Below are 21,852 nucleotides of genomic sequence, written 5' to 3' on the forward strand. Positions count from 1 at the left end.
TGGCCACGAATTAAGAATTAATTTTTTCGTTTAGTCTAAATTATGGCCACGAATTAAGTATTCGTTCTCTTGTTTAGACTTAGCTGGCACGAATTCATTCGTTCGTTAATTCGTTCATTCCCTAGTTTTAGTAGGCCTAAATCGTGGAACGAATTATTATATTTCGTAATTACTTATTAAAATCATTATTGCTTAAAATTAATAAATAATAATAAATTAATAAAAAAAATAATAAAACCTGCTGACGTCGTAGAAACAAATTGTTAATTCAAATTATATTCGGAGCTCTGTAGTTATTAAATAATCTCAGTTAAACTGTAGACCTAAGCTAACACACAGCTGTATATAGGCCTACATACAGAACTACAGAGTACAGAAGATATTAGCCTACACCACTTAGGCCTATTAAAATATTATTTAAAAAAAAACTGACCCGAACCAATAGGTAGTCCTACAGAATGTAGGCTAGATATAGGCAGCAGTAATTTATAATCTAATATAATGCACGCAAATTTGTTCTTTACAGAACGGAGCGGGATCTGAGCGGGAATTGGTTTACGGCGAGCGTGAGCGGAATATTAACGGAGCGTTTGCTTGGGCGGTTAGAGCGACTGAGTGGAGCGCACGTCCATAGAGCGGAAAACGCTTCGCTCACATGCTCTGCCACTTTCCAACCTGACACCATATTCTCAGCGTGAACTGCTATGCTCCTTGAGGAAATATTAATTTCAAATATTTGATTTTATACCGCATCAGTAGAGCCTCAAAGCGTGTCCAAGGGGTCAGTCAGCAAATCCAGCCACATGGTCACTACAAATAGCAAACACACACAAAACTCACTCACACCCACCAGCAGACACATATTCACAGCACAAAAGCATGAGCACAGAAAACACACACAATGCACAAGTCCAAACCCATAACAAATGTAAGCAAAAAATGATGGTCGTCATAAGATTTAACAACTCCTTTTCATGTAAAGTTAGTCTTTCACTTTGAATGAAACAGGTGATGAGTGTTGCAAAGTTTCACTCCCATATGAATGTATTGTGTACTTGTCATTTGTTCACATATTTTAAAGGTGCACTTTTTCATGATTATATAAAGAACACTTTTTGAATTAATTTTGAAAATGCATATGAAATGTTGTAAATCCATTTACAGTCGCCTAATAAAAAGCGGTTTTATGGGTCGCTTAATGGAGTTCGCCATTTTGAGATGACGTGACCAACTGAATGCTACTTGGAAACCCAACTGAATTATCTTGGTAAACCACCTATTATCGAAAACTTTCATTAACAGAATAATATCTGACAGCAAATAGCGCATTTCTACAACAGCATTAGTCATTAAAAAATTAGCATGACATTTCATCCACACCACTAGGTGTCAGTATGAGTCCAAAAGGATGTTATAAGTGCTTCAGGAAAAAAAATTAAAAATACTGAGTGCACCTTTAAGTAGGACAGGTTTGACTGGGTCTGGCTCCACTGCATGCTTATGTGTCAAAAATATGCTTTGCAGAAATATGAAGACTCACTGCTTTAATGTTTAGATAAGCAGAGATGTTTTCTCACCAGGCTTTTCATGATCGCCTTTTATGAGTCCCATTGAAGCAGCCCCAAGAGTGCAGGAGAAATGTGTGTGTATGTGGCAGAAACAGAGCGACTGATGAACACTAAAGAGAAGAGGACCACAGGACACGAACACTGAAAGCACATTTTTAACTCAGAGAGCAAAGAATGATGAGCTAACAAGGCATGGCTGGAATTTTTCAATATTTATTTAAAAAAAAAGTTTGTTATATTTCCTTTTTTTGTCTTTTTTTATTTTGTTGATACCTGAGAGAATCCTTCAATAGCTTTCCTTTCCAGTCTCATTTAAAACAGCTGTGGTATGGACATCATCCCCGCTCTCTGCTCACACTCTCATGGCTGGGTGCATTTTACACATGAGCACTTGTTCATATTCACAAACACAGTCTAATCAAATGAAGATACTCACATTCAAAGGAAACAGAGAAAACGAGGGCTTTGACATCACAGTGGTGAGGGCGGCCAATCAAACTCAAATGTTCAAAAATAGCATGCTTGTTGATTTCTTTCGTTCATTTAGGGTTTCGCATACTGTGTTAAAGCTGAAGTGTGCCATTTCTTTGCCACCAGTGTCTTTAAATGGAACTGCAGGTTTCCAAAACACCCCCCTCTTCTGCTATTGGCTAGATAAAACTGATAGCCCCGCCTCAAACTCACACGATTGGTTGAGCTGTTGCCAGGCCAGTGAAATGTTCTGATAGTGCCTCAGAGACAGTGTGTTTACACTTTTTGGTGAAATCAGCCTAGAAATGGCTTACTTCTAGTAATCTCTGTGTAGTAATCAAGTATTTTATCATATAAAGTAGTTGATTTAGCATATTAAGAAAAACAAATGACACACTTCAGCTTTAAAACTGACGAGTTTGGTCTGAGATTCAGTATCAGCTGAGAGGGGAAAGAATTTCAACTCAAAAACAGTTTTTGGTTGACAAAAGAATATGAATGATATTTTGCTGTTTCTACAAAACTAATTAACATTCTGAACGTATGAAATGCCGTTTTGTTTCTAACAGGTAGTACCAATCCACCGAACCATGAGAGCATTCGACGCAAACACATACATAGAAACACAAATGCAGTCCCTCGACAGTGGATGACATCATCGGAGATGAGTGGAAAGTTGAACTAGCGCCCTCAAATGTTCGTAAGGTTTGACAAAGCAGGTCTCAGGCAGCAGTTAGGGCTATCCTTCCCATGACTTTTACACTGACTGATGAACAGACAAACTGACTGAGGCTCATGCAGTTGCGGTGGGTGGGATTCTGGGAGGGGAGGTGTTTAGAGGCATGTCTGCTAATCAGGGATCATTAACACAGTAATCATGCTATCAGAGGGTTTAGCATTGCATAGACATTCTTGCTTCTGGGCGTTTTTTGTCGTTCTCTAAAGAAAAAAAAAGATAACACACAAAATTTGGTAAAAAGGGGCGAGAAACAAAACTCCACCACCACCAAAGCGAAACAAAACCAGTATCTACTGTTCTTCTCTGAGGAAACTGATTGGCAGTAGTGAGGCCAGCTAAGTGCTTCTGGGTACCAGACATTACCCACCTACTGTATGTCTCTACCAGCAATCTGACCTAACGAACAAATGTATGTCTAGCTACCCTGTCGGAAAGAGCGGTTTGAGTGTGGGGCAGAGGGTTGCGGAGGCACAGAGTTGGATTGTTAATTTAATGGGGCACTTCTTCTTCATATTTGTATTGAACATGCACGTTTGCGAGTGCACAAAAGCACACGTACAGATGTGTGAAGCATTTACAGAGCTACATACGCAGATTTACTTTACAAAAATGGCGGGATCAGACGGCTGCGTTCTGGCCTCGACATCCAGTATGTGACGGTTGCATATGGTTAACACATAGTAATTTAATCTTTCAATATCTTTTCGTTTTGTATTTACATCCTTGGTTATGGCCAAAAAACTTGAAAAAGTACAAAAAAGAAAAACAAAACAAAACACAAGTATTGCACCTTGAAGGCGGGCAATATACGTTTAGTAAGCTGTTTGTGTAACATCATTTTGACAGCACTGTCCACTCTTGCTGGTGACCTGAAGTGAGGTTCTAGTTCCCGGGCTCGGTTCCTGCCCAGTCCTGTCAGCTACATTCAATACCACGAAGCGCTCTCTGCTGTCACGGATGCACACGACTCCCTTTCCAGCCTTCCAGCCACACCGCATCCCGTCCGTTCCCATCACAGCCCATCGCATCAGCGCTGGTGACACCGTTCACAAACGGAGGCTAATGCATGCAACTGGTGCAAATCTAAAACAGATGGGCTCTCGAGGCCGAAGGAGGAGGCCGTGTGCTTCCGCGATCACATGAACGCTTATGCGCACATACACCCCATCGTACAGTTCAACACATGCACCGGACGTATTTTGACACAAGTGCCACGCAGATAAGCACTCCTCCCAAGTTCATTTAAGCTTTGTGTTGTGTGAGGTATGAGTAGATTGTGTTTCAGTTTTTTTTTTCAGTTTCTGTTGCATTATTTCTCATGTTTTTTTTTCTAAGTCTTCTTTCATAAAAAAAGAAAACAAAATATAAAAAAGAAAATATTCCTGTTTCTTGTTGTAAATTCCTCTTGATAAAAAGACGAAGGACAGATACACAAACAAACAGAGCAGTCGAGCAGTACGGCTGTTGTTTTTCTCTCTTACATAGAGCAGGTAAGCATTGAAAACGAACACACACATTTCAGTTCAAAACAAAAAGAAAGAAACGAACAGCTCAAGCTCCGAGATTTGAACTCTTTGTTCTGGAGTCATTTTTTTATTTGTTTTCTGGGTTTCTAATTCTTTTATCATTTCTTTTTTTTTTCTTATTCTATCTCTCTCAAATAAAATTAAAAGGTAAAGCAGCATCGAAACCCTTGCGTTCACTCGATCAGCCAATTGGTGTCCACTGCTGCGTCACTCCTATTCCAAGATGGAACTCCATGCAGGGTGTTTACGGAATGCTCACAGTTCCCCTCGTTCTTCCTTCACAACCTCATTATAGAGCAACACCTCATCCTGGTTCTTTCATTCTGCTGCTCCTCATTCACATTCATACGGTGCTGCCATTCTTTGCATGGCTTGGCTGCTCCTTTGTCTCACAAAGGAAAGGCCCGTTTCAGTTGGGTGTTTGACTCAAGCCACTTCTGGCTTCGAGGGGGCGGGGACACAGAGGTCTATTCGTGAATGAGTGTTTCGTCATTTGTTGAGGACGTTGCTTGACATAATACTGACTCTGAGGGTGTGCTCAGGAGCACATGTAGGTGTGGCCTCTGTTTGACAGAGAGGTTGGGGTCATGTCCTTGGAAAACATGCGACTGAGCTGGAGGGTGGGACCCATCATGCCTTAGTGCAAAAACTCCTTAAAAGGTGCCAGGGGTTGAATCGTTTCCGAATTTTTGGTTCTTTCAAAACTAAGTGCTATCATTCAACTGCTAGCTTCCCCACATCCCCTGCCCCACCATGAAGAAACCAGCCAACTCCTAGCTCCACTTTGCAAATTACTGCTTGGTATTGAAAAAAGGAAACAGCGATAGACCCATTCGGTTCAGGCCTGGCCACCTCAGGTCCTTCATCTTAAGTCAGCGGGATGTATGGTTTAGTTTGCCGTCTGCTAAAAACTAGCTTCCGTTTTGACGGAAATCGAAGTGACACTTGGTCCCACACGAAAAGAAACAAACAAACAAAAAAAAAGCCCATCCAGAATAGTTTTTTCTCTCAGCCCAGAGTGAAGAGACCTCAGAGAAATCTGACAGGCTACGATGAGGAATGGCAGGCCCTCCTGTCTACAGTGGTATTTCAACGTAACTGAGAAGAAACTGTGTTTGCGAGTTTTTCTATCCTGGCTGTTAGTGTGTGAGAATACAAGTGTGTGTAGGTGTGTGTAAATGTGTGTGTGTGTGGCTGAGGGTAGCTGCCCTGTGTCCAGAGGTGAGGTAGAACCTGTCAGCACAGAGGCAGTCTAGGAGCCACAGCCAGCCGGAGGTGTGCCCACATTTGAGGTAAAACAAAATCAACAAAGAAAAAACATCAGCTACAGCCAGTCCGCCATGGCCCGTCAGGAGTATGCGTGTGTGTTCGCACAGACCGGGCAACAGTAGCATCTGAGTGGAACACAGATGGGCTGGACTGAACTCTCAAAGCCCTGCATGGGAGTCCAGAACTACAGCACTGCAGTGCATACAGTAAAAATGAGGCATTCGAGTTTTGAGGTGTTTGTTTTAGTACATTTGTGTGTGTGTGATGGGTCTGGGAGTACGGTAATACTGGCTCCCTCCCGACACCTGTAAAACACACAAATCAGTGCGGATTGGAGGTGTAGGGGCGCCTGGATTTCCATCTCTCTGCGTGACTTTCCTGGGACAAAGAGGGGCTCAATGAGTCCACAAATAAGCCCAGACAATGGCAAGAATGAACCGCACACAAAGTCGCAGAGTGGCACCCCTGAATGAGCACTAAAATGGCGACTGAGAGCTTTCAACGGTCCGTGTCCTACTGAGTAGGGAGGGAGATATATTCTCGAAAAGTCCCAAATCATTTTGAGTAGCTTTATTTAAATATAGTACCTGATTTGGTTCAAAAAATTCCTCCCGCTCCACACACAGGCTCAATATCGAAGAGAATCATGTGGTCTGTTAAAGAAGATCCATGTTAGCGCGGAGCTTGAGATACCGACGGTCAATCTCACGAGAACGCTGAGATTTCAATCAACGAAATGAACTGACCACTTCACGACCTGGCGGAGGAATCTATATGCCAGCTGCCATCCAGTCTTAGCAGAGGGCACCTCCAGTGGTGGCGTGACAGTAGTGCAGTCTGTACGTGTACAAATGCTTACAAGCTCATCGGAGGATTTGAGTCGCATGAGTCAAGCATCTGTAAGCACACATACAGGAGTGTGTGTGTGTAGATGTATATTCTGTGTCTAAGGTGTTGGTAAACCAGTATAAGACATCATGCTGAGACAGAAGGGCCACATGTGGGGAATTTAGTAGATGAGGGAGGGCTGAGTTTTCTGTGAAAAGAAAAAAAAAAAAGTTGTCGACTCAAACCCCACCGTATGAAAGCCTTTCTGAAGATGACCCCTGCCAATGCAGCTGCTGCTGGTGAGTTTGGTGCGTGGAGGGGGGTGAGACGGGTAGAGGAAAACGGGTTACAAAATGTTGTTGATTCTCCTGCCGAGGTTCGCTGGGATGTCACACATCCTGATCCTCAAAGACCTCCAGGAAAAGTGGGGGGAAGAGTTCAGTGGGGCATTCCACCTTCATGTGCAGGAAGCGGCTGGCGTGGCAGGCTCCGATCATGCGCAGGTCCGTCACCTTCATCAGCAGCTTGGGCCAGAAATGAGGAATGTTGTGCTTGCGATAGTTGATGTAGTGTTCGAAGGCTAGAAGGTACAGCTCCTGGCACTTCTCAATCTTCTCCACACATGTCAAGCCTGTTCGATCTGAAGAGACGAACCAGAGAAGATGCAAGGACAATACTTATTATGTGACCATTACAGGATTGTAGCAAAATACATTATTTCAAAAACCATCTAATTAGGTTTTACACAGAACGAAGCTGAAATACCTCTCAACAACTATAATATTTATCAAACACCATGTTCTAAAACCTACTATGCTGCCTTAAAAATCAGCAATCTTGGGCATCAAATGAACACTCCAGATGTGAAGTATTTCCACATTTACTACACAGTGTTTGAAAAAAGCCAAGAACAAAATCAACCAGGTCTGAGATGAATCACAACATTATAAACTGTGATTTGTAGCAAAAAGTATCAGAAAATCAGCAAAAAGAGACAGATCCAAGACTTTTACATCTGTATGATTTTAGGTTGGATAGTGCAGTTTTGAAGCACCATTTGCATCTACTTGCGCAGACTTGAGCTTTCTTGTACTCCTCATCACTATTTTACAGAATTAATGCAACAATTAAAAAAAGAATACATTTAAAAATAGGCGTTTAATGTTTAGGCTAATAGTAAGAGACGTACATTTTAGACACACTATTGTCAAAATCGACTGTTTTTGCTTATTTCATCAATGAAAATAGTTCCTGACATATATATGTCTGAAACTATTTTCATTTATGAAATATATATAATCTTTATATAAAAAAAATCTCTATGGAGATAAGATTTCTTTTAATATATACCAGTTTTACACTCTTAACGGTTCCTGTGGCCTGTTTTGACATTTTTATGTAGCTCATCAGGTGATTTTTCTCTTGCTTTGATTCTCAACTACTTGCTTTTGTTCCCCTCTTGTAAGTCGCTTTGGATAAAAGCTTCTGCTAAATGTGTAAATGTAAATTTCCAGAACCCAGCTCTTGCTCTATTGGGGTTCATTGGATTCTCTTGCACGCTTCATCCGAGGAATGCTGTTTTTGTCATGTAGTTATTATTAACAGAGTTGCTGCCTACATATACATTCTATTTCAAGTTAGTGTGGTGGCTTCTGCCGCTTCTTGTGAGAAATCAGTCTCGAAGTCTTGAGGTTTCGATGCCAGAATAGAGACTTTTTTATCAGAGATAATGAAGCCGAGAGACTGCAGAGAATCTGGCCCATCTGTCTTTGCATACTCTTATATAGGTTTCATAAACAATACATATCATTTAAGTCACTATTGCTTATTAACTTTTGACCCCAGTCTAAATCTCCTCATGACAGCATAATAGTAACACAAAGAGGTCTCAGTTCATCACGTCAACACAAAATCATCTTATGTGTTCTCTTAATGGCAGCTCATCACACACAGTTAAATACATGACTATACATGACATGTTATATTCACATTGATTATAATGTAATGTGTCCTCTCTCACCTGAGCTCATAAGCAGTACGGCCTGCAGTAGGGCCACCTCTGTGTCATCTAGGTTGAACTGTGCCAGACTCTTGCCTAAGTCAAAGATGGCATCAGACACAACGCCCAGCCCTCCGTTCTTTAGCTGCTCTCGTTTGACAGCCATCTCTCCATTCAGGGTCAAGGTCTCGCTTTCCGGGTCATACCGAACTGCAGCACGTAGGGACATAATCTCCATACAGCAGCCCTTCAGCAAGATGATCTGATCCTCACAAGGCAGCTACAGAAATTAGAAATCACACGATATTTATTTCACCTAATGGCATAAAATCTGCTGTGGCATCATCCTGAGTTCTTGAAAAACACTCCTTGAACACATTTCAAATATTATTATTATGGTTGTAAATTGTTTCAAATATTACACTATAAAAAAATTTGTTCAGTTTGAATGAATTCAGATTTTTTCAAAAAAATAAAAAAAAAACCCCAAAATATATTACCAGTATGGATTTCAGTATTGACACTCAAAATAAAATAATTTAATTAATAGTAAATTATTAAAAATAATTACATAATATGACAACAAATTACAGTGTATTTTAATAGTGGGTGCTATGTCACAATTATTAAGCTTCAAATTAAATGAAAATAATGAAATATATTTTAAATTATATAAATATATATTAAAATATTTTAATAATAACATTATAAGGACTGTTTTAATAAGGTCTGTTGTGTGTATAATCTTTCAAAGTTTTTTCATTTCTGACCAATCTTTAATATTAACACAGCACAGAACGAAGTATAATGTATACTAAAGTATAAAGTCAAATGAAATAAATGCATTTTTTTTTAAATTACAGTGTCTTACAAATTTACTTAAATGCATGCATTAATGTGATAACTTTGACAGTCTTAATTATATATTGGCAAAGAATGAACTGAAAGGAAAAAAAAATTTAGGTAAAATGGCAGCAGAGTGAAGTAATATTTACACTGATGTATAAAACGTTTCACATCATTTACAACAGCAACAAAAAGTCAAGTATTGCTCAGTATTATGTTTTTGTTTTACAGTCTGTCTAGGTGCTTGTGGATAATACAGGAGGCATAACGCTCAACTTAGAGAGACAGAGAGGTTGTGGATGCGTGTGGATGGCAGGGTGAATTTATGGTGTAGACAATAATAAATTCGTTGCCATAAGGGTGCTGTGTAGTCTGCTATGCAAGAATGTTCACATTTGCGGTTAAAGGAGAGTTGGTGAATGCTGAATATGGAGAGAATGCCACTATAGCTATGACTGATGTAATGTGGCAATATCACACACACATTCACCAAAGCCACAACTGTACAATTCATCCTAGCATGATAGATAGCACATACATACAAACCCACCCACACTGACAACATACAAACCCACCCACACTGACATATTCCTGAAATATGTGTTAGCTGAATAATTTGGCAACTATTCAAAATAACACAAAAAGGACCGCAGCATATTTTCTGCTAATTAGGCCAATGGACACTAATGTACTCTAATTACAAGGCTTAATTTGACAATCTAATCACTACAGAACACAAACACCTGGGTGTAAACACAGGGTGTAAAATAAACAAAAATAGCACACTTACCTCCGAAAACATGGGCAGTTTTTTGGCAAAGTCAACAACACGTGTGATGGCTGGGGTGATGATCTTGGTAAACTCGCTGAAGGCCTCCAAATCTACTTTGTCCCCATCTGATGTGGGGGCCACCGGAGACTGTCCAATGTCCTCTGGCTGCAGACACAGACAAAGAGTTAACTGTGACTGCAACCTTTGGCTTTTGTAACAGGCAACAATGTATTTCCACTGAAGAATATATGAATGGACAGATACAGCGAACGAGATGCATGTGTGTGGTCTGGCTTTCCAGTTATGTAGGCTGATAGCCTTGGAAAACCACAGCGTTTGGTATCCTCAGGGTGGATTAGAGGTCAGCCATGTAAAAACTCTGGACAAACAGCCAAGTAGCCCTGGCATCTGGAGCTACATTCTATGTATGCAGTAAGAGGCATGTAACATGAGTCAGAATAAAGGTAATTATAAGTACTCAAAAGGCAGAGCTGCAATTACAGCATTACATGCTGGCCGTTGCATATATATTTTTTGAATGCGAGACATGGCTATGACTCATGGACGGCATATCTGCAGTCTGTTTCTGCTGCAATCAACACCTCAGACACGAGAACAACAATAGAAGACATTTACATTCTTAGGAATTAAATAAGCGAAAGAGAAAGTGATTAAATAATATATTCAATTATACATATACACATCGCATTAATTAGTTATGAAAAAATAACGCGATTAAAATATTTTAACGCAGTTAATGCACTGGCCCTGTCCCCAGACCTTTTCGTCATCTTACATTTCATACAGTTGACTGTTGACTAATATGATGCAGGGTAACAACTCCATAAATGCAGTTATGCCCTAAAATTCAAGATACTGGGGAAAAAAATGTCCCTGTATAGAGTTTTTGTCTTATATTTATATCTCATGATAAGCGATATCACAAGAGCAGCAAGAACAATATCACACTTTATGTCCGAATACCACGAGTGGAAATGTGATTTTATGCAACAGTTCAATAAATAATAAGTTAATATCGCGTTATATTTTAAACACAATATTGTCTGTTTTTGCTCAAGTTCGCAGAGAAAATATTACCTTTAAAGCCATAGCAGAATTGTTGTGCGTCACCGAGCAACACAGCGGTGATTTGTTTCTGAATGAATCTGCGTTTTGAACAACTCGTGTGAACCAATGATTCAATAGCCTATTCATAAAATGAGCCGTTTACTTCATTCCTGAATGAATCAGCCGTTTGAACAAATCGAATGAATGAATTACTCAAAAACACATTTAGCGCCACCTGCTGGCAGTTTTATATTCTTAGAGTATCATTTAATTTAAAAAAATCAAACAAACAGTCTGATGCAATCAGATGTTCCAGTTAAACTAAGTATATCAGGATTCAGATATCTTGGCATCAATATTACTAGATCTTTTCCCTCTCTTCTAGCTGCTAATTTTCTTCTTTTGTTGGAGCAATCTAAGTCTGATTTTCAGAGATGGAGCAGTTTACCCTTATCATTGATTGGTCGTATTAATGTAGTGAAAATTAATGTTTTGCCCAAGTTTCTTTTTGTTTTTCATTGTGTTCCTTTGTATTTACCTAAGCATTTTTTTTTTTTAAATCTCTCGATCAGATTATTACTAACTTTTGTGGGGTAGTAAAGCTCCCAGAATTCGAAAATCATTGCTTCATAGATGTCAACTGAGTGGTGGGCTTTCTTTACCCAATTTTATGTTTTACTACTGGTCAGTGAATATTCATAAGTTAACATTTTGGTTCAGTTCGTCCACTGCACCTCGGTGCAGATTGGAGGCCAACTCGTGTACATCAACTTCTCTGTTGGCTTTGCCTACTTCTCCTCTATCTTTCAATGTCTCCTTTTCTTCCCTAATGCACAGTCCAGTAGTTGTAGCTACAGTTCGGATCTGGTGTCAATTCAGACAACACTTTAAATTTACTTCTGCTTCAACATTAATGTCGTTACTGGAGGATCATATGTTTCCCTTGTCTCTTACTGATCTTATTTTTAAGCAATGGCATGCAAAAGGTCCAAGACGTTTTCAAGACCTGTATAGAGATGGCACCTTTTGTAGTTATGTACAGCTTTCCTCTGAAATGGGGTTGTCAGAATCTCATTTCTTTCCATTCTTGCAGGCTAGACATTGCTCTGCTACATTATTTCCTGGTTATCCATCTCTGCCCCAGGTACAGGTATGGGAAGAGTTACTGCAAATTAATCCTCAACACAAGTCACAAATTTCACAAATCTATGGCTGTATGTTAAGCTTAGATGATTATTCACTTACTAAAATTAAAAAGCATGGTAGTGTGAGTTGGGAGAAAGTATTGAAGAAGAATGGTGGCTAGGTGCGCTGAGCCTTCAACTACATCTCAACGGCTTGTGGATTCCATGTTTTTTGTTAAATTGGAAAATGTTAGATGTTCTAAGCCCCCCCCCCCCACCCTTTTTTTTTTACTATGTTTATTTTATCTTTTTTTAATTGTACATATTCAGTTTCATTAATGACAATGTATTTCTGGATATATGACTGTGGTTGAGTGATAGTATTTGTATATTCAGATGTTTGTTTGTATGTACTTTTATCTGAACATTATTATTTTTGTTTCTATTTTATTTTTCTGTTCATTTTTGTAAGAAAAAAGGATAACAATATGTAACCATCTGTTCTGTAATAGTGACTGTTTCACAATAAAAAGTTTGAACCTAACAACCAAACAAACATTAATGGGATCGTTCACCCAAAAAATTTAATTTTGTCATCAATCACCTCATGTCGTTTCAAACCTGTATGACTTTCTTTTGCACAACATAAAAGAAGGTATTTTGAAGATGGTTGGTAACTAAGCTGTTTTGGTTACCAATGACTTTCATTGTATGAATAAAAAATACTGAGATGTTTCTCATATTATCATCTTTTATGTTCCAGTGTTTATTTTAGGCCATTGTAGCCTAAACGTTTTTGTAATAAATTTTATGTTGAATCAAATAAAATATTTCTTTCAAAAGCTACTATTTGTAATGTCTACTATTCTTTCTCATTTAACTTTAAATTATATTTTGTGGGTAATTTCACAGCCAAATTTAATTTGCGATTAATTAGATTAATTAATCGACACCATGTTATCGAATGTTAATTAATTAGATACAAAAATGTAATTATTAAAACAATTCACAATATTACTGTTCTACTGTATTTTCAAATATTTCAAATATAAATGCAGCATAAGACTTTTTTTTAAAACAAACATTTCATAATTGTACCAACCCTAAATATATTACTAGTTATATATATTACTAAATGTTATATATTTTTTTTTTATCAAAATGGTAAGTAATTTTGTAATGTCACAACCAGCATGTGTGTGGATAAACAACCCCATCTAAAAATGTTAATTTTAAAACATATCCATGTGGTGGACGTCACCCCTTGCGGCACAAATGCGACAGTCCCTAAAGACTTCAAACTGTGCAATCACATTGATTTCTTTGTTTCTGATAAAGCAAACAGACAGCAATAAACAACGGCACTGAAATCAAGACAAGACTGCAGAAAAAAAGTACAGTGCTGGCTCACAAACAAACGCTATTCTGTTTCATTGTGAGGCTGTGAGAGCAAAAGGTTCAGGACACTTCATCTGTTACAGACAAGCTGATTACACCCATAATATTACCTAAATTCACCCTATAGCTGATAGGAAGCCTTCATGTAAAGTATACAGATCAGAAATTACAGCGCAGACCTCACAGAGAGGTAAATAAAACACAAAGGAATCTGTTCAGGGTTTCAGAATGTGCCTCTGAGGAACTTCTGCCGGCCGTTTGTGTTTGTGTTTACATGCGCTGTCTCAGACGAAAAGGACTGTTTTAACTGTGCCGCACTGGTATATTTGTGTAAGTTTTAACAAGCATGAAAGTGTGTGTGTGTGTGTCTCTTCCTTCAGGAGGTGGGGTAGCGCTGGATATGTCCCAACGCAGCCTTTGCCTGTAAGACCCCAGTGTAAACTATCCCCTCTGCTGGTCCACCCTGGCCTTCTCACTGCTGAGAACTTGGCACTGCGCTTTCTCACTACAGAGATCTTAAGACAGCCCAGTTGGACTACCGACAGGACGGAGTGAGTGTTCCCATAGAGAGAGAGACTGCAGTTTATCGGGGTCATTCGGGGTCTTGGCCTTGCACTGTTATTGGAGACATGTCTTGGTAGTAAAGGTTATATAGGCTGAATTCTTTATGGGCGGTTTTATAGGAGTTCTCAGCCGGCTGGGGAAGTGGTTTCTCTGTCCCTCGTGGCTGATCGTCACAGGGTCTAGCACAAGCCGAATGTTTAGATTGGTGTGCGTCAGGGCTTTGATAGTGCTCGTAACCGCTGGGAAGGCAGCGGGTGTTTGGTGGGCTGAGAAAACCAACTTTGGTTCTACAATGTAGAATTTCCAAATCAGCCCTTCTGCTGGGATATTGTGCATATGCTCGCTTGGATGTTTGTAAGAAACTGATTTTGTTCTTGCAATGAAAGTAAATGGGTTCCAAATCAACACTGGATCCCATTAAAAAAAAACAGAGAGACAGAAGAAAAACGTTTGGAAAGATATGTGAGAAAATTCCAACAGATTTATTTATTTTCTTTCTCTTAAAGATCTTTCAGATCTTTCAGAAGTCTTTCAGATATCCATAGCCTGTGTTTCTGTGTGTCTCTTTTATTCCATTTTCTCTTCCTTTATCCTGCCACTATTTACAGTGGGTGGTATATTGTCTGAGCGAATGAGCGATTAATATTGTCTAAACTCTCTTTCCTTCCTTCTTCATAAACAGAGGCGCTTTTACAAAGGCCCTGCATGGCAACTCTGCATTCCTGTTATACCCGTGACTAACAGTTGCTTTAACGCTCGCTATTGTCCGGTCACAACTGATATATGCGGACTGGTATTGTCACTCATTACATTGATTAGCAAGCTGTGTAAACAAATGCTAATCCGCAATGACAGAAAAGGCCATAGCGATGTGCTAAGCTGAAAATAAAATGTAGCGAGCAGACACAGAAATGTACGCATACAAATAAAACACAATAATAAAAGTATGAAGTTTTCTCTCCTTTCTACCTAAACATATGTTTTTCCTTGAAATTTAGAAACTACTGTTTTCAAGCTATTATGTATTTCTTATATTTAAATTTTTTTGGAACTTGTGCAAAATTCACTTTTACCGGTTGTTTAAACAAACGTGTGCTCTTTTTTTAATCCCCATAAATCTCAGAACAAGCCGTTCGCAGAATCGGACGTCACATTTTACAAGCCCCACCCATGACTGTTGACGGACACTGCCGTATTAGAAGAGACCCCGCCCTGAGTGAGCCGCACACAATCCGCCATGTTTATCTTCACGCTAGAACATTTAAAAGCAGCATTCAAGTAAGAAATGTCTTCTTATTAAATCTATAGATGTTATTCAGTCCAGAGAAGTAAGTGATTTTCTGCTTTTATTTTATTGTTTGGGTCATATTAACAGCATAGACAGCAGTATAGGTACTGTATATCACGCTGCTGTCACTTAATACACAGATTGAGTGTATCTTATGTGTGTTTTTAACATAAACTTATGTGTATTTGACAGTTTAAAGTCCCCATGAAATCAAAATTAAAGTTTTTTGGGTGTTAGTATCAATATGTTAGTCTTAAGGTTATCTATAAGGCAGTGTGCTCCAAAACAGTGACAAAATTCGCATTTAGAAGATATAAGCATTCAAAGCTTGCAGTTCGTCACTTCCGCCAAAACGGCTCAACGATTTTTTTGACGTCACATCGTACTTCAGCTTCTCATCAAACTTTCTGTCAAATCAAATGCTCTCTAGAATAACGCTATTGGCTATTTTAAAAATGGGTGGGGCTGCTTGATATGTCCTGCCCGGTCTTCCTGTTTCAGTTAAAATGACGTCACCACAGAGAAACGCTGCGTGTTTCTAAGCATTTCAGGGGACCTTTAAGTGCAATAATACATGAAAGAGAACTAGTTAAGTACTCATGCTGTGTGACAGCTTCGGATATGTGCGCTCAGAATACCGTATATCAGAGGTTTAAACTAATATGGCTTTAAATTGCATGATTTCAGCGCAATGAACATGATAATAAAAAAACAAACACATGTTGTTTAGCGGAGTATCTGAGGCATGAGCTGTAAGGCACAGCCCTATTCTGGAAAAGGGGGCGGGGAGCAGCAGCTCATTTGCATTTAAAGAGACATGCACGAAAATAGCGTGTTTCTGCCTCCACTCAAAATATGCATTTTTTAAATTATATAATAAATGATCTGTGGGGTATTTTGAGCTGAAACTTCACAGACATATTCTGGGGACACCTGAGACTTATATTACATCTTGTAAAAAGGGGCACAATAGGTGCCCTTTAAGTAATTTGGTTATGTGCTTAAGAAATTTTGTTGTGTGCTTTTGTTATTGTCATTTATTTCAGTTTTAGTGATTTAACAATATAACAAGGTTCTTGCTTACCAGGAACTTGCGTTTCTGTTTCCAGTGAGAGCCCTGTGCATTGGTGTGGCGGTGAGCTTCTGTCACCATACGGATCAGCTCCCACTCTGAGCTGGTGGGTTCTGGCCGAGTCTTCAGGGATTTGACCATCTCCTCCTTCTTCCGCTTCTCACGGTTCTCCTCAATCAAGCGCCGCTTCGCAACCCGCTTGGAGTCGTCCAGAACCACTACACCAAGGAGAAAAACGGGTTATTTCTTCCACTGGCGTGATGCACAAATCAACAAATCAATTTCAGTTATGGTCCTCTAAGTGGCTTTTCCATTTCCATTTCACTTTAAAGATGTTTAGACATTTTTCCTGGAAAACAAGAGAAATACTGAATAACAAAATTATTCTGAGGTGCAGAATGGCAGTGACAGAACGAGTAAGAGCATCGGGGAGGGATCAAAGTAGAAACGAGACATCCATAAAACATTATAGAACAGAGGGAGAGAGAGGGAGTGACAGAGGAAGAAGAAATGTGTTCTGGGTTGAACATGTGCTGTACATATGTGAGGCATATGGACATATGTAAGGGAAACTCCAAAGTGAGCACTTCAGTTTGTATAAGATTAATGTACATTCGCTGTCAGCATGCATTTGTATATGTAAGGAGCAGGGCTGTGTTCGTGATCCAGTACGGTGAGGTCCAAGCGTCTGATGTAGAAGCTTCTGTTTTGAGTTATTTTCTAATTTAATAATTTTTCATTACAAATGACAACTGCTGATGATCAGTGAACAGACTGACTTGAGGTCCCCTCATGCGTTTTCATTTGTCTGTGTGCGGTTTCGCATGTTCGGTGATTTTGTATGTTATTTGCATGAGCATGTGCGAGGTCACTCACGATCCATGGCCATGCCCACGGCGAGGCATTTCTTGAAGCGGCACAGCTGGCACTGGTTGCGGGTGATCTTGTCGATGATGCAGCAGCCATCGTACTTACAGGAGTAAGAGGGGTGGAGGTTCTTCTGGATGGTGCGCCTGAAGAATCCCTGAGAGACAGAGACAGTGAGGAGGATAAAGAGTGCATTCAGAGGCAGGGAGTCACACAGGTGTTATCTGTCACAAACTGTGCTTCCTGTCCCACATAAGCAAGTGGACTGCAAAAGCCTTTTTGTCCTGTTTTGCTTAAAAACAAGGGGGAAAAAAATTGCCAATAATGTAAGAATACAAAATATATATAATACAGTATATATAAAATGCAATTTTTTCATCCAAAAAAGGTTCAAAAAGTACTAACATTTCAGTAGTCAATAAAAAATATTAGTAAAATTCAGTCTTAATCAGTAAAATTCAATATAACGAAAATGAATATGCTTTTGAATGCATTCCCTTATTCAAAACAAAAATAGAATGCAATACAATAAAAATAAAAATAAAACAAACAAACATAAAAAGTAAAAACTATTTTAATCCGTGTATCATTCGTTGCAATAAATGCGTTAAGAATCCGTACAACTGCAACAGCGGAGGACTATTATTCTGCAGCGTGAAAACTGCGGAAGAACTGATGACGGCACGGTTTGATCTTCGGCTGACCAATCAGCAGAAAGGGGCGTTTAATTCCCGCCCACGTTTAGAAATCGAACATTCAAGCTGTTTATTAATTTTTCTATCCCTGAACGAAAAATGAAAATATAAGCTGAATTCTCGTTTTTTGGGGAAAAAAAATCAAATCAAAAAACGAATGAACGAATGATACACAGATTTATTTTGGTTCCCAAGTAAATTAGTTTTGTTTACAGTAGAATGAAAAATGCTAACATTTCAGCAGTCATTCAATACCACCGGCAAAAGCTAATAGGCTTTTGAATGTATTCCTAGGGAATTCTTAACAAATTAAATCAAAACAAAACAAAACAAAAAATAAAACAAAACCAAACCAAAAAATAATAAAAATAAAATAAAATAAATCATTAAAAAAAATTATAAAATAAAAAATAAACAGAGCAAGTGCAAACATGAGAGCTGAAAAGCAGGTGCTGTCAGTCAACACTTGTTTGTGTACTTGATACTCACTGCTGACAAACCTAGCTTGGTGACATCCCTAACTATAAGGATGCATATCTATATTACTGACAAATAAGACAAAAGTCTGATTAGAAAATGTAACCTTTTTTGCCCCTTTTTTATTGCAGTGATGGAATCTGCAAGCTCTCAAGAGCTCTTCAAATCAGCCTGTTTAGGCAGGAGTCCAAGTCAAAGACTTGCACAGCACAGTTGTCACTCACAATTCACTTTCTTCATGTACAGAGAGACAGACAGTGGATAAGATGGTTGACGCTGTTCTTAGGCTTGTGATTTGACAGAATTGAGAATGATAGGAGTATAAGTTTCACAAATGACAACAGGATGTTTTGTTGAACAGATCAGACCTGCGCCACACCATAACTCTACGTGAGGTGACAGTCTAGTCTGTCTATATATGTGTGGGGCTGAGATGTCTGTTAACACTGTGCACAAGTGATAGCAGAGATGTCACACCTTACAGCCTTCGCAGGTGATGCAGCGGTAGTGATAGCCGGTAGCTTTGTCTCCACACACCACACACGGCTCATCCTTATCCAGATAGCTGGGGATGTACCCTACCATACACAAAAAATCTAATGTTAACTGATAGCAACAAACAAGAACAGACATCAGCAAATCAACACCACAATAAATATGAAATATAAAAAGCTCCTAGCTTCATATGCAAAATAGCTGTTCGTAATTTCTAGATTGTTTTTTTTCCTGAAGTGTCTGTATATTAACTCAACCAATTATGTTTGGGGGTAGAAATCGGGAAAATGTTAGAAAACATGATTTCAAATTTTGTTTAGAGCTGCAATACTGCAGAAATGACACACTTCAGACCTATCTGAGTACCTATTTAAGTCTTATTAACCTTGATTGGTGAAAGCCCTGAAGAGCCCCGAGTGAGTTTGAGAGTGTCACTTGACAGCATTTAAGATCCGCCAGTGTTTGTGACAGGTCTCTCATCTTAAGCTAGTTAACTGCCTTCATGCAAATTTACGAAGCCCTTTCATAGATAAGAAACAAATGATTAATTGCAATATATGCTATTGCATTCAGGAAGGAGAAATAGTCCACTGCCCACTATTTCACTAAATACTGTATACACAACCTTTCAAAAGTTTGGAGTTTTAAAATGTTTTTTTAAAGTCCCTTATGTTTACTAAGGCTACATTTATTTGAATACAGTAAAGATATAGTAGATAAAGAGTGTAATATTATGAAATATTACTACAATTTAAAATTCTGTTAATTCAGAAATCTCTAATCTACTAATTTGGTGCTACTAATTTACTATTATTAGCAATCTTGAAAACAGCTCAGTTCAAATACTTTAGTTCAAATGGTGATTAAAAAAAACAACAAAAAAAAGCATTTATTTGAAATAGTAATATTTTGTAACCATATAAATGTCTTTACTAACATTGTTGATCAACTGAATGCATCTTTGCTGGATAAAACTGACCACAAACTTTTGAAAAATAGCTAATAAACTACTGTAAAAAAAATAAATAAATAAAACTAAATTAAACTAAACATATGTGATTTGTAGGGTTTGAGGGTTTAACTCACTACAAGTGTTTTATTCAGTAAAACTCTTAGAATAAATTTAGAATATGAAATCTAATGTTTGATTAATTTTCCAATTCATCCATATCTGTTTTTAAATCCGTACAGGACAGTTTATTTTATTTTATTTTGTCTAAAAAAAAAAAAAAGTTCCAGTTTTTACAAAGCTGAACCTAGCTATTTTTCTTCCGGATTCACCATTCTGAAAATTAAAATAGGCGAAAAGAAAATGAAAAATGTTTCATTAATATCTGCAAAGGTTACCAGCAGGTGGTGCAAAAATGGGGCTAAATAAAAATTCAGACTATGTAAAGTAATGTAAAGTATGGCATTTTTATTGGGATAGGTTTAATAGACTTGTTTTAAGCTATCATTCTTTTTTAACAACATACCCTTTGAGAAAAATGAAACACTAAACAGCAGTGTAGGTTAGTGTGCAATGGCAAATCTTGCTTCAGCGTCTTTCTTTCCCAAGTGAATTATGCGACAGCACCAGTATTGGAAAACTAAAAGATTAGAGACAATTTTGGGACTAATCTAGTTTATTTAACTGCTGTGGGCATGAGGTGAACGAGCATAAAAGTGCAGCTACTGGAGGCCTGATGGGTCTTAACCAAGCAGAGATGGGGTGAGTAAATGTATTGAACTTCCTCAACTGAACAGCCTCTCCTTACACCAATACAAAGTCAATCCTTAAACACCCCTTTAGCCTGGGAGAGCGATCGCTTTAACATGAGTTATGATATCCTAAAGGAGGATCAGAACATCACATAACAACAAATCTATTGAGCTAACTGATGCTGGAGTTGATGTGAGGAGGATCACGGGGCAACTGGAAACCCTTCTCTCCCCTCTAGGACTCTCGTGTGTTTCTCAGAAATGTGCAGTCAGTGATGCATTCTGGGAGGACAGAGGAGTGATAAGCATACTGCTGCAGCTCGGCAAGAGCATCTGTGTCTTCTGCGAGACATCTTACCAGACATGCTCTTCACCGAACACTGGCTGTTCTTTCTCTTCCTTTTCGGGCCATCGAGCCACCTGGAAAAAAAGAGCAGAGAGACAGAGAGAAAGAGGTTGGTATTAGTACATTCCACAAAGATGGCACACAGGAAGTCTTTGTGGTGATTTGATGTCTGCAATTCCCTGTGGTATCACTTTATATTTTTAACCAGCACACATTCAGCTCCAAGTGCTCCAACAACATGACAATCCTGTCATTTTGATTTGATGGAGTGAGGATCACAAAAAAGAAGATCGCAAATACAGGCAACCGTCAGAGCCACGATGCACGTGTTCCTGACACGTTCATGTCCCGACTGCAAAAGGACCGAACCCATTCCACTTCTCTCTTTTCAATAATTTCCTGCAACTTTCTAATCATATCTAATCTAATCTAAACTAACATAATCAAGGTTGGTCTGCACTCTAAAATCTTTTTATTCGAATCAAACAGTAGATAAAATAGACAAACATTTCGGCTGTCTGCCTTAGTCAGTTTGACAATTCTTTGTTTCTCAATGATTACATAACAGACGACATACATCAGGTGATTATAATTAATCAATCAACTCACAGACTCCACTTTAACATCAAAAACTACAAAGATAGGCATTGCTGATGTTTTATTTAAAGACATGTTACCTTTGGGTTTAAATAAGGATTTTGACCATTGATGTTTTTTGTAATTTTTTTGGGGGTACAAT

General features: G+C 38.6%; 1 protein-coding gene across 2 annotated transcripts in view; it reads right to left on the bottom strand.

The window, feature by feature from the left end:
- Window positions 1-1,814: 1,814 nt before the first annotated feature.
- LOC107657272 (thyroid hormone receptor alpha) overlaps window positions 1,815-21,852 on the bottom strand; it is a 159,765-nt gene continuing 139,727 nt past the window's right edge. For both annotated transcript variants that reach the window (XM_016445306.1, XM_016445307.1), the window contains 7 exons: window positions 21,126-21,187; window positions 19,049-19,149; window positions 17,409-17,556; window positions 16,545-16,750; window positions 10,037-10,183; window positions 8,422-8,680; window positions 1,815-7,041 (listed from right to left, as the gene is read on the bottom strand). In XM_016445306.1, the coding sequence (XP_016300792.1) occupies window positions 6,791-7,041; window positions 8,422-8,680; window positions 10,037-10,183; window positions 16,545-16,750; window positions 17,409-17,556; window positions 19,049-19,149; window positions 21,126-21,187 (1,174 nt within the window). In that variant the 3' untranslated portion in view covers window positions 1,815-6,790. The remainder of the gene's footprint in view (window positions 7,042-8,421; window positions 8,681-10,036; window positions 10,184-16,544; window positions 16,751-17,408; window positions 17,557-19,048; window positions 19,150-21,125; window positions 21,188-21,852) is intronic.

Source organism: Sinocyclocheilus anshuiensis, unplaced genomic scaffold (genome assembly GCF_001515605.1).
Source record: "Sinocyclocheilus anshuiensis isolate Anshui unplaced genomic scaffold, SAMN03320099.WGS_v1.1 scaffold159, whole genome shotgun sequence".
Lineage (NCBI taxonomy): Eukaryota > Metazoa > Chordata > Actinopteri > Cypriniformes > Cyprinidae > Sinocyclocheilus > Sinocyclocheilus anshuiensis.